Source organism: Rhinatrema bivittatum, chromosome 2 (assembly GCF_901001135.1).
Source record: "Rhinatrema bivittatum chromosome 2, aRhiBiv1.1, whole genome shotgun sequence".
Lineage (NCBI taxonomy): Eukaryota > Metazoa > Chordata > Amphibia > Gymnophiona > Rhinatrematidae > Rhinatrema > Rhinatrema bivittatum.
Window position 1 is genome coordinate 815727568 of NC_042616.1, and position 13562 is coordinate 815741129.

Genomic DNA, 13562 nt, shown 5'->3' on the forward strand with positions numbered 1-13562 from the left:
TGCTGGTACCATTAATCTTATTTTGCAGCTGTCTGGGGATTTTTTTCCCTTATTTTAACAGACCCTCGCTCCTGCTGTTCCTAATCTGATCATTTCAGCACCAGTCCTGAGGCTGGGGGCCATGCAGAGCCATCCTTAGGGGATGCTAACTGTGGGGTGATGGTCCCGTGCATTAGTCGACAGAAGAAGTGCTGCTGCTACTTCCTGGTTCTCGGTGTGCCCTGTCCCGGCGCTGCTGCCTCTCTCTCTCCCATCTCCAGAGCAGGGCTGTTTGCGACCACAGGCTGCACGAAGCTTCTGGGCCCTGCAGCTGAGGAGGAGAGGCCGGGGGAGCAGGTGACCTGTTCCTCCCCACCTCTGCTCTTCAATCTCTGAGGGTGCGGCTTTATTTGCCCTGGAGGCCGCACCCCCTCTCTGGTCAGCCCCGGGGCCGTCGGCTTTAACTTTTCAATCAAAAGGCTGCACAAGGTGATCTATAATATTAGAACCAGGTAAACATAAGCATCATAGCTAATGACCTACTATTCCGTAATAGATCATTAAAATAGCATAGAGAATCATTAACGAACATCTACAGAGGACAGCGGCCTGTAACCATCCTAGACCAGCAATCTTGCTAAGAGAACATCATCTCAAAAGCCCGGCCCTGATCCCCACAGACTCCCCCCCCCCCCCCCCCCCAAAGGCTACCTTAAAATCAGGACCTGAAACGTCCCCAGACAGGACAGCTCTGCAAATTAATATTGAGAAATCTCGTGTCGGTCCTAAATGCTTGAGGAAAATCCAATTCTACCGGAATTTCCTGCCAATTCCTGGACCACACAGAAAGATCTGTTTTGGTGACCCGCTCCAAAGCCAGGTTGCCACCGAGTAAAAGGCTCTGTTCCTGCTACCCGCCAAGTGAGTTCCTTTAACCAAGATGAGATGCTGCCTCCTGAACTACCCCAGCCATCTTGGACCACAGAAGACCAGCGCCAAGAATCAAACTGAGGTTCGCATTGCCACTGAGCCACCAGACTGGCCCACCAATTCCATTTCTGAGATTTTATGAATACCAGTAAACGAGGTGTCTGCTGCACCAAGCAAGCCTTACGCTGATATACGTAAAGCAGGAATACAGCACGGACAGCTGAAGAGTGCATCTTCATCAGAGCCCCATGCAGGAGTCACACTGATACATATACAGCAAGGATACAGCACGGACAGCTGAAGAGTGGATCTTATTCAGAGCCCCATGCAGGAGTCAGACTGATACATATACAGCACGGACAGCTGAAGAGTGGATCTTATTCAGAGCCCCATGCAGTTGTCACACTGGTACACGTAAAGCAGGAATACAGCATGGACAGCTGAAGAGTGCATCTTCATCAGAGCCCCATGCAGGTGTCACACTGGTACACGTAAAGCAGGAATACAGCACGGAGAGCTGAAGAGTGGATCTTCATCAGAGCCCCATGCAGGAGTCAGACTGATACATATACAGCACGGACAGCTGAAGAGTGGATCTTCATCAGAGCCCCATGCAGGAGTCAGACTGATACATATACAGCACGGACAGCTGAAGAGTGGATCTTCATCAGTGCCCCATGCAGGAGTCACACTGATACATATACAGCAAGGATACAGCACAGACAGCTGAAGAGCAGATCTTCCTCAGAGCCCCATGCAGCATCACATGGGGCGTGAATACAGCACAGACAGCTGAAGAGTGCATGCATCTTCATCAGAGCCCCATGCAGGAGTACAGCATGGAGAGGTGTACTGATAGATGTAAGAATATGATGTGTAATGGTGAAAGAGGAAGGCTGAAGATATGGAGAGTCAGTCACGCCCTGGCTCTGCAGGTCCTGCTGCTGCTCATTCCTGCTTTGGGGAGGGATGGGTATTCTTCGCCCCATCCTCCAGAGTGGCATGGAGGGGGGAGCAGCATGCCTGCTATCCCTCCGTAATTGAGGCCCCCCTTCAAACACACTATTATTTATTTGATTTCTATTCCACTTTCTGGCACGTCAAACTGGATTGTATTCAGGTACTGAGGGTATTTCCCTGTCCCAGAGTGTTCACAAGCTGAGTTTGTACCTGACGCAATGGAAGGTGAAATGACCTGTCCAGAATCACAAGGAGTAGCATGGGAGTTGGACCCTGGTTCGCAGCCTACTGCTCTAACCATTAGACAACTCTTTGCCAGTGCACCTCACTCCTGCCCTGCAGCACCCCCTGCTATTCCAGTACTGCGACCTCCCCCCACAGCTCTGCCAATGCATCTCACTCCTGCCCTGCAGCACCCCCTGCTATTCCAGTACTGAGACCCTCCACACACAGCTCTACCAATGCATCTCACTCCTGCCCTGCAGTACCCCCTGCTATTCCAGTACTGAGACCCTCCACACACAGCTCTACCAATGCACCTCACTCCTGCCCTGCAGCACCCCCTGCTATTCCAGTACTGAGACCCTCCACACACAGCTCTACCAATGCACCTCACTCCTGCCCTGCAGCACCCCCTGCTATTCCAGTACTGAGACCCTCCACACACAGCTCTACAATGCATCTCACTCCTGCCCTGCAGCACCCCCTGCTATTCCAGTACTGCGACCCTCACACACAGCTCTACCAATGCATCTCACTCCTGCCCTGCAGCACCCCCTGCTATTCCAGTACTGCGACCCTCACACACAGCTCTACCAATGCACCTCACTCCTGCCCTGCAGTACCCCCTGCTATTCCAGTACTGAGACCCTCCACACACAGCTCTACCAATGCACCTCACTCCTGCCCTGCAGCACCCCCTGCTATTCCAGTACTGCGACCCTCACGCACAGCTCTACCAATGCATCTCACTTCTACCCTGCAACACCTCCTACTATTCCAGTACTGAGACCCTCCACACACAGCTCTACCAATGCATCTCACTCCTGCCCTGCAGCACCCCCTGCTATTCCAGTACTGAGACCCTCCACGCACAGCTCTACCAATGCATCTCACTCCTGCCCTGCAGCACCCCCTGCTATTCCAGTACTGAGACCCTCCATGCACAGCTCTGCCAGTGCACCTCACTCCTGCCCTGCAGCACCCCCTGCTATTCCAGTACTGAGACCCTCCACGCACAGCTCTACCAATGCATCTCACTCCTGCCCTGCAGCACCCCCTGCTATTCCAGTACTGAGACCCTCCACGCACAGCTCTACCAATGCATCTCACTCCTGCCCTGCAGTACCCCCTGCTATTCCAGTACTGAGACCCTCCACACACAGCTCTACCAATGCATCTCACTCCTGCCCTGCAGCACCCCCTGCTATTCCAGTACTGCGACCCTCACACACAGCTCTACCAATGCATCTCACTTCTACCCTGCAACACCTCCTACTATTCCAGTACTGAGACCCTCCACACACAGCTCTACCAATGCATCTCACTCCTGCCCTGCAGCACCCCCTGCTATTCCAGTACTGAGACCCTCCACACACAGCTCTACCAATGCATCTCACTCCTGCCCTGCAGCACCCCCTGCTATTCCAGTACTGAGACCCTCCACACACAGCTCTGCCAATGCATCTCACTCCTGCCCTGCAGCACCCCCTGCTATTCCAGTACTGAGACCCTCCACACACAGCTCTGCCAATGCATCTCACTCCTGCCCTGCAACACCTCCTACTATTCCTGTACTGAGACCCTCACACACAGCTCTACCAATGCCCCTCACTTCTACCCTGCAACACCTCCTACTATTCCTGTATTGAAATCCACACATAATTGTCAGTGGCTCTGCAAATTGTAATCCGTGCCTTCTGCCAGGGCCCTTGTTTAGTGCTATGCTTTAAACTTTCTCTCGCTGTGCTCTATCCCCTCTTCCTCCCTCTGCCTGGTTCTTGTTCCGTGCTCCGTGCTCCACGCTCCACTGCGCGCTCTGCGATTGTTTTCTGGTTTTGCTTTAATTGTGCTTTTCCTCCTCCGCAGACATTCCAGAGATCCCAGAAAGCATCAAATTTTGCAAGTCCTTGGAGATCGCTGACTTCAGCGGGAACCCCCTCTCCAGGTAAGCCCCCCCCCCCCCCCCCCCCCCCCCCCCCCCCCGCTGCTGCTAGAGGCTCTGTAACTGCAGACGAGGCCAAGCTGTGTTAGGACCAGAGACAGTCTCGCTCCCTCGCTCTCTGACCTCTGCGACTGACGGCTGCTGTTAACTTCCCGCCACTCTGAGCGAGGGTTGTGCATGATGTGCTTTGCATGTCCAGCCAGAGGTCAGGGTGGTGGTCTGCTCCCACCTTGTGGAAAGCATGTGGCATTGCAGCAGGGCGAGACCCCCCCCCCCTCCCCACCGTACCGAGCAGCGCCAGTGCTTTTGAAATGTTTCCGTTCAGGCTGTGTGAGTGACAGAGGGTGGATTGCAGAAACTCCTCTAAGTGCAAATATCTGTCCTTGTGATATTACTGGAAAAGCAGCTTAAGCTGCAGGTGCCCCGAGCTCCCGGCTGCTGAGCAGGCCGGTGCCCAGTGCAGGCATCGTAGCGGCCAGGCGGTTCCTGCCGTGCCTGAGGCGGCGTTGACGTGCTGGGGCTGGGTGATGCTCTGTTTGGTTTCTGGGAGGGGACATTAACCTGCCTTTGCCGTCTTTCCTTTTGGCACAAAGGGTTTTTTTTTTTTTCCCTGTCTAGGTTTGGAAGTTGTTTTCCTGTTAACGTGAACGACTTGTTCTAATAAATACAAACGGTGATGTGCACGTGCTATCATGACTGATTAACATTAGCATATTCTGAATACCATGGTGGCTCCAGATTCCAGCCCCGGGCTCTGTACTGCCCCCTTTCGGGGCTGACTCCCAACACCATCACGTTTTTGCCTCCTTTCAAGATCTGCCCACTCCTCTCCGATATCGGGCATTAAGATTCCTCCCCAAAGGGCTGAGGCCCGTTGAGTTTCAGCTCTTCCCTATTAGGATTTCGTGCATGGAGCCGTTCTCCCTTTTACTGCCCCGGGAGTTATTTGATCTCGCTTATGAGAGACAGGTCTGTTGAAGGCCACCGGTATGTAAGAGCTGGTGATCGGCAGAGAGACAGATGTTGCACACGTCTGTGCAGTAAGAACCTAAGAACATAAGAAATTGCCATGCTGGGTCAGACCAAGGGTCCATCAAGCCCAGCATCCTGTTTCCAACAGAGGCCAAAACCAGGCCACAAGAACCTGGGAACTACCCAAACACCTAGAAGATCCCATGCTACTGATGCAATTAATAGCAGTGGCTATTCCCTAAGTAAACTTGATTAACAGCCGTTAATGGACTTCTCCTCCAAGAACGTATCCAAACCGTTTTTGAACCCAGCTACACTAACTGCACTAACCACTCCAGTAGCCTTCCTGGAGTTATCCTCCTTGATAGCTGCTGACGTAGCTGCTCACCAGTCACGTAGTGCTGAGCCTTGTGCAGGGATAAATACCAGAGGTCTTGTTTGGTGGTAAGACACACTTTTATTTTGGAAGCGCTGCTGCAAGTGACTAGTTTGCTGTGAGTGGGAATCACCAGTATTCTCCAAGGACAAGCAGGATGGCAGTCCTCACACATGGGTGGGACATCATCAGATGGAGCCCAGCTCTAGAAACCTGGACAGACGCACTGAGCGTGCTCAGCATCCATGCGGGGTCTCTCTTCAGTCTTTCTTTTTCCACGAAGCTGAAGCCTCAAGGCTGTGGAGCTCACGTTTTTTTCTTCTTTCCCGCGTTCCGCTGGGTTCCTCTGCATTTTCAGGGTTTTCTCCTCGTTGCTCTCAGTAGGTTTTTCTGGTACTTCGCGGTCAATTATCGACTGTGTTGCCTCCCCACTACCTCCAGGCGAGGTCATCAACCGCATGCTGTGTTCTTTTCGATATGGTGTCCGGCTTTCGCCAATGCCCCCCAGACCCATGTCCATCACAGACCGCCGCGAGGTCTGTGTCCCCTGCCTGGAGGTGTCGCACGATGTCCCTGGTTGAAATCTTTGTGCCCAGATGACCCTTAAGGGCCTTCGGGCACATTTAGACAAAATAGAAAAGCTGTTCGGCAGTAAGAAATCGGATCCGTCGTTAGCATCCGGTACTTCTACACAACAAAGGAAGGGAGTCTCTGCATCGACACCCCCCCCCCTTGCTACCGATCCTTGATTCCAAGATAGGGGCAGGGGACCGAGCGAGGTCAATCTCTTCTCGATCCAGGTCTGCTTCCTCCCCATCTCCATCGGTCCCGTGGAAGGACCGAGGTGAGCACCGAGAGAAGACGCTGTTCATCCTCTTCGAAGTCAGACCGCAGGAAGGCATCGACCGCATCGGTGCCTCCCCAAAGCAGTCTCTGAGTCTTCAGTGGAAGATACTACCCTCCGGTCCTCCCGAGGCAGTCCCTACCAATACCGATAGAAGGTTGGGTTCTTCCCCGTGACTCTGGGGTTGATCCGATTCTGCTGCCCCCCCCCCCCCCCCTCAGCAGTTTTTGAGGAGGAGTTAGAGAAGCGTTGGTGGTTGGCCGGGCCCTGTAGGGCATCAAGCCTCTGGTTCCTCTGGTACCGCCTCAGACACAAGAGCAGACTTCATTGGTGCTGGCGCCTCTCATGGAGAGGCTGGATCTGCTGCTCGGCGTCTTACGGACGGAGCCAGCTACGAAGCCCCAAACCCCTTTGCAGTTGAAGGGAGCATCACTGCTGCTGCCACTGGTCCCCAAACCGGTGAGCGACTCCTCGGATGAGGAAGGTCGATCAGGGTCAACGGCGCCTCAGCCACGCACAGCACTCTGGCAACCTCTGGCACTCCTGGCTCCATCAGGGCCGATGCCCTCGGTGCCATCGATGCTCCCTAGGCGACTGGATCCATCGGTGCCCATATGACCCCAGATCCCACAGGTGCTCTCTGTTCCATCTTCAGTTCCGCCGGTGCCCCGCAGCCCTCTGCCTCGAGACTCAGGGTGCAGGTATGAGCTCCTTCCCCCGCATCTCTGGATCTTCAAAGCGAGGGGGAAGCCTCCTATGATCCCTGGGAAGGAGAGGCATCTTTTTCCTCCACCGAAGAATCAGAGGACTTGCCTTCGGAACCCTCTTCACTGGAGGAGAGGTGGAAATCCCCTCCACAGGATATTTCTTTTGCTGGTTTTGTTAAGGCCATGGTGGAGTTCACTGCCTTTCCAGCTATTAACAGAACAGGATTCTCGTCCCAGGATGTTGGAGATCTTGCAATTTCTTGATGCTCCTAAAGAAGTGGTGGCTGTTCTAGTACATGACATCTTTAAGGATCTAGTCTTCCGACTCTGGGAACATCCCATCTCCATTCCTCCTGTGAACCGGAAGATGGACGCAGTCTATTTGGTCCAACCCTCCACAGGGTTTCAGCACCGTCAGCTACCTCACCAAAGAGACTTTGGACTCGTGCCTCAACCCCCTGGGCCAGGAGCACAGAGCTCTGGATGCTCTCAAATGCTGGGTATTCCAGTGCTCTTACGTTGGGACCTAGGGTTGCTTGCTATCTACTCTGTATGGGGCAGTACTCCAGAAACCTCTGGAAACAAGTTGGGGAAATACCTCCTGCAACAATTTCAGGAGGACTTCCAGAAAATAGTTCAGCAGGGCCTTGTCTGTGATAAACGTGAGGTCCGCTCTGTGTACGACATGTTTGAGACAACTATGAAAGTTGCCGCAGCAGGCATTGGGGCTCGTCGCATGGCTTGGCTACGCGCTTCCGACCGCCCTGAGGTGCTGGACCGTCTGGCAGATCTGCCCTGTACATGGGAGAACCTGTTCAGGGACAAGATGAAGGACTATCATGAAACCCTTTAACAGTTGTCAGCCAGCTCTTTGGACACTCAGCCCTCCAGCAAAAAGCCTCCTAGGCAATATCTAAGACGGCCTTTTTACCAGCTGTGCAAGTACTACCCGCCAGCCTCTAGATCGAGACCTCAACGGGCACCGGCAAGACTGAGGGCCCCGCTGCAAAACCCTGTTGTGGGATTTTGACTGGCGGCCATGGGGTTTGAGCCAGCTAACCCTACCCCACAGTGCCAACCCTCCCAGTGAGGGGCTGCCTACAGCTATTTGCAGAATGATGGATGTCAGTTACCTCGGACCACTGGGTCCTGTCCATTGTGAGGCAGGGATACAGAATGCATTTTCAACAAACTCCACTCCATTCCCCCCCCCCCTGTGTCCCCGGTGGAGAGGTGTAGAGAATCAGCCGATACTCTTGAGTAGAGCTCTCTGTCCTCTTAATGGCTCAAGCTGTCAAACCAGTCCTGTCAGGCCAACAGGGGGATGGGTTCTACTCCAGGTATTTCCTGATTCCCAAGAAAACTGGGGCCTTCGCCCCATTCTGGACCTGAGGCGTTAAACCGGTTTCTTGTCAGAGAAAAGTTCAAGATGGTTTCATTGGTCACTTTGATCTCCCTTCCTCAAAGCTGGGGATTGACTCTGCTCCCTTGATCTTAGACACATAAGCCCATATCTCCAGTTCTCCGGCGGATCTGAGGTATCTATGGTTCCAGGTAGAGGAAGAGCACTACCAGGATTGCTGCCTTTCGGTCTCGCATCTGCGCCCTGCGTCTTCATCATATGCCTGGAGGTAGTGGGGGGGGGGGGGGGCCTATCTTTGGAGGCAAGGAGTACATGTCTTCCCTTACCTTGATGATTGGCTTATCAAGAGCAACTCCAGGCAGGGAGTGCTGCGTTCCCTATAGTCCGCCATACATGCCTTGGAAAATCTGGGATTTCTGATCAACTATCCAAAATCACATCTCTAGCCATCACTGCAACTGGACGTCTGTGGGGCCAGACTGGACACTGTCCAGAAAAAGGCCTTTTTGCCTTGAAGTAGAGCAGAAACCCTTGCTGCTCTTGCTCGAGTAGTCTCCGGGTGCTCCCATGTCTTGGTGCACCAGGTTCTGAGGCTTCTGGGACATACGGCAGTGATGGTGCGTGTCACTCTGTTTGCTCGGCTTCACATGCGCAGAGTGCAGTAGACGTTCTGTTCCCGGTGATGCCAAGCCACCCAGGATCTTCGGGCTCATGACCTGATTATTACTTTCCTCCAGCAGTCCCTTATGTGGTGGGAAACCCTATCCAATCTGGAGCGAGGTATGCCCTTCTGGGGCCCACAGCCGCAGATCGTCCTCACCACAGACACGTTTTACACTGGTTGGGGGGGGGGGGGGCCCATGTTGCAGATCTCTCCACACTCAAGGTCTTTGATTCCAGCAGGAGTGGTATTTCAAGATAAATTTCCTAGAGTTACAGACGATCTGTTACATTCTGAAGGCATTCAGGGAGCACCTACAGAACAAAGTGGTCCTGGATCAGACTGACAATCAGGTGGTGATCTGGTATCTGAAAAAGCAAGGAGGGGCAGGGTTTTGTACCTCCTCTGCCAACAGGCAGTCCAAATCTGGTCATGGGCCGAATGGCTTCTTCCTCCGGGCTGTGCATCTCCCCGGGACGGCAGTCTTGGCAGACTCTTTGAGTCAGGCCTTCCGACTCAGAGTGGTCCCTGAATCAAGAGGTTGCGAACCGCATCTTTCGCCTATGGGGGACCCCAGACATAGATATGTTCGCTTCCCCAAAGAACAAGAAGTGCTCACTGGGACGGGTGGACAGGGGATCTGTGTCTGATGCCTTTTCACGTAACTGGGGCACTGGTCTGCTGTACGCTTATACTCCTCTTCCGCTAATCTCAAAAACACTCCAAAGCTCCAACAAGATCAAGGCACCATGATCCTGGTTGCACCCTTTAGGCCTTGACAGGTCTGGTTCCCTTTTCTATGGGAGTTGGCCTCGCGCCTTCGATCCAGCTAGGGACTGCTCCAGACCTGATCTCTCAGGACCAGGGCAGGCTTCACCATCCCGACCTCCAAGCCTTGTTCCTCATGGCTTGGATGTTGACTGGGTGACCGTACAGGCACTGGGCCTTTCGGGAAGGCATGTCTTGAGTCCTCTTGGAGTCCAGGAAACCTTCCACGAGAAGATCTTACAATCTCAAGTGGAAGAAGTTTTCGGCTTGGTGCGTTGAGTGTGGTCTAGATACCTTCTCTTGTTCCTCACTGCAGCTTTTGGACTACCTGTTGCACCTCTCCGAGTTGGGCTTGCGAACAACTTCGGTGAGGGTTCGCCTTAATGCCATCGTAGCATACCATCAGAGGAAGGATGGTACTTCCATTTCCACCTACCCGCTTGTGGGGCGGTTCATGCGAGGCTTGTTGCAACTTAAGCCTTCTACTTGGCCCCCAGCAGCCTCCTGGAACCTCGGTATAGATCTGGCCCAGCTCATGAAAGCTCCATTTGAGCCCCTGCGGTCTTGCGATCTGAAGTACCTATCCTGGAGGGTCATCTTCTTGATGACGGTTACTTCAGCGCGCAGGGTCAGCGAGCTGCAGGCTCTGGTGTCATACCCCCCCCCCCCCCCCCTCCCCTTATACAAAGTTTTGTCATGATGAGGTGGTCTTGCAAACATACCTGAAGCTCCTTCTGATGGTGGTCACAGAATTCCATCTCAATCAGTCCATTGTGTTGCCTTCCTTTTTTCCAAGGCCACACACTCACCAGGGTGAATGTGCCCTGCATACTCTGGATTGTAAACGGGCCCTGGCCTTTTACCTGGAATGGACGGCACCTCACCGTCTGTCCACTCAGCTTTTTGTCTTCAACAAAAACAAGTTGGGAGTCGCAGTGTCTAAGCAGACCGTATTCCATTGGCTAGCGGAGTGTATTTCCTTTTGGTACACCCAAGCGGGCGTGCAGCTTGAGGATCACGTCAAGGCTCATTCCAGTCAGACCATGTTGGTTTCGGTGGCTCACTTGCGTGCCGTCCCCATTCACGAGATTAGCAAGGCGGCGACCTGGAGTTCTCTCCACACGTTCGCCTCCCATTATTGTCTGGAAAAGGATGGACGACCTGACAGTCATTTTGGTCATTCGGTCCTCCGTAATCTTCTTCAGCCATGATAACCCAACTCTTCCTACCTTGGGCCCCTTCCTTGGGTGCAGGCTTGCTCCCTCAGTTCTAGCAGCTCCAGTTGTTGTGCATGTTGGCCCATGTTCTGTGCTGCCTGTAGCTACATAATCACCCATGTGTGAGGACTACCTTGGAGAAAGCAGAGCTGCTTACCTATAGCAGGTGTTCTCCAAGGACAGCAGGATGTTAGTCTTCACAAAACCCGCCTGCCACCCCGAGGAGTTTGGTTTCTTTCGGTTTGTTATATTTTTCTGTGCTTATCCCAGGCTTTACCCCTCACTCCCCCACAGCTAAGGATCCTCCGTGCTTATCCCAGGCTTTACCCCTCACTCCCCCACAGCTAAGGATCCTCTGTGCTTATCCCAGGCTTTACCCCTCACTCCCCCACAGCTAAGGATCCTCCGTGCTTATCCCAGGCTTTACCCCTCACTCCCCCACAGCTAAGGGTCCTCTGTTCTTATCCCAGGCTTTACCCCTCACTCCCCCACAGCTAAGGATCCTCTGTGCTTATCCCAGGCTTTACCCCTCACTCCCCCCACAGCTAAGGATCCTCTGGCTTATCCCAGGCTTTACCCCTCACTCCCCCACAGCTAAGGATCCTCTGTGCTTATTCCAGGCTTTACCCCTCACTCCCCCACAGCTAAGGATCCTCTGTGCTTATCCCAGGCTTTACCCCTCACTCCCCCACAGCTAAGGATCCTCTGTGCTTATTCCAGGCTTTACCCCTCACTCCCCCACAGCTAAGGATCCTCTGTGCTTATCCCAGGCTTTACCCCTCGCTCCCCCACAGCTAAGGATCCTCTGTGCTTATTCCAGGCTTTACCCCTCACTCCCCCACAGCTAAGGATCCTCTGTGCTTATCCCAGGCTTTACCTCTCATTCTCCCTCTCTCCCTGTAGATCTTGGTCCTTTGTTCTTTTTGTTTTTGCCTCCACCACAAATCAATAGATTCAGGCTGCTGTGTTTGTGCTTGTGATTGCTAGATAAATGTGAACAGGGTATTTATTCTATAAAACAGGATTTTATCCCTCCCTCCCTCACAGCTAAGGATCCTCTGTGCTTATCCCAGGCTTTACCCCTCACTCCCTCACAGCTAAGGAACCTCTGTGCTTATCCCAGGCTTTACCCCTCACTCCCCCACAGCTAAGGATCCTCTGTGCTTATCCCAGGCTTTACCCCCTCACTCCCCCACAGCTAAGGATCCTCTGTGCTTATCCCAGGCTTTACCCCTCACTCCCCCACAGCTAAGGATCCTCTGTGCTTATCCCAGGCTTTACTTCTCACTCCCCCACCGCTAAGGATCCTCTGTGCTTATCCCAGGCTTTACCCCTCACTCCCCCACAGCTAAGGATCCCCTGTGCTTATCCCAGGCTTTACCCCTCACTCCCCCACAGCTAAGGATCCTCTGTGCTTATCCCAGGCTTTACCCCTCACTCCCCACAGCTAAGGATCCTCTGTGCTTATCCCAGGTTTTACCCCTCACTCCCCCCACAGCTAAGGATCCTCTGTGCTTATCCCAGGCTTTACCCCTCACTCCCCCCAGCTAGGGATCCTCTGTGCTTATCCCAGGCTTTACCCCTCACTCCCCCACAGCTAAGGATCCTCTGTGCTTATCCCAGGCTTTACCCCTCACTCCCCCACAGCTAAGGATCCTCTGTGCTTATCCCAGGTTTTACCCCTCACCCCCCCCCCCCCCACAGCTAAGGATCCTCTGTGCTTATCCCAGGCTTTACCCCTCACTCCCCCCAGCTAGGGATCCTCTGTGCTTATCCCAGGCTTTACCCCTCACTCCCCCCACAGCTAAGGATCCTCTGTGCTTATCCCAGGCTTTACCCCTCACTCCCCACAGCTAAGGATCCTCTGTGCTTATCCCAGGCTTTACCCCTCACTCACCCCACAGCTAAGGATCCTCTGTGCTTATCCCAGGCTTTACCCCTCACTCACCCCACAGCTAAGGATCCTCTGTGCTTATCCCAGGCTTTACCCTCACTCCCCACAGCTAAGGATCCTCTGTGCTTATCCCAGGCTTTACCTCTCACTCCCCCACAGCTAAGGATCCTCTTTGCTTATCCCAGGCTTTACCCCTCACTCCCCACAGCTAAGGATCCTCCTGTGCTTATCTCAGGCGTTACCCCTCACTCCCCCACAGCTAAGGATCCTCTATGCTTATCCCAGGCTTTACCCCTCACTCACCCCACAGCTAAGGATCCTCTGTGCTTATCCCAGGCTTTACCCCTCACTCCCCCACAGCTAAGGATCCTCTGTGCTTATCCCAGGCTTTACCCCTCACTCACCCCACAGCTAAGGATCCTCTGTGCTTATCCCAGGCTTTACCCCTCACTCCCCACAGCTAAGGATCCTCCTGTGCTTATCTCAGGCGTTACCCCTCACTCCCCCACAGCTAAGGATCCTCTGGGCTTATCCCAGGCTTTACCTCTCATTCTCCCTCTCTCCCTGTAGATCTTGGTCCTTTGTTCTTTTTGTTTTTGCCTCCACCACAAATCAATAGATTCAGGCTGCTGTGTTTCCCATCCATTAAATTATAACTCTGGTATGTCTCAGCTGTGGAAATAGGTGGGGAGCATGGCATGTATTGGGTATTTTGACTTTTATCTGT

At 53.5% G+C, this 13562-nt stretch overlaps 1 protein-coding gene across 13 annotated transcripts in view; it reads left to right on the plus strand.

Annotated features, from left to right (window-relative positions):
• SCRIB (scribble planar cell polarity protein) overlaps window positions 1–13562 on the plus strand; it is a gene marked incomplete in the record, with an annotated part of 447609 nt that overhangs the window by 96300 nt on the left and 337747 nt on the right. For all 13 annotated transcript variants that reach the window (XM_029592269.1, XM_029592271.1, XM_029592272.1 and 10 more), the window contains 1 exon segment: window positions 3958–4036. In XM_029592269.1, the coding sequence (XP_029448129.1) occupies window positions 3958–4036 (79 nt within the window).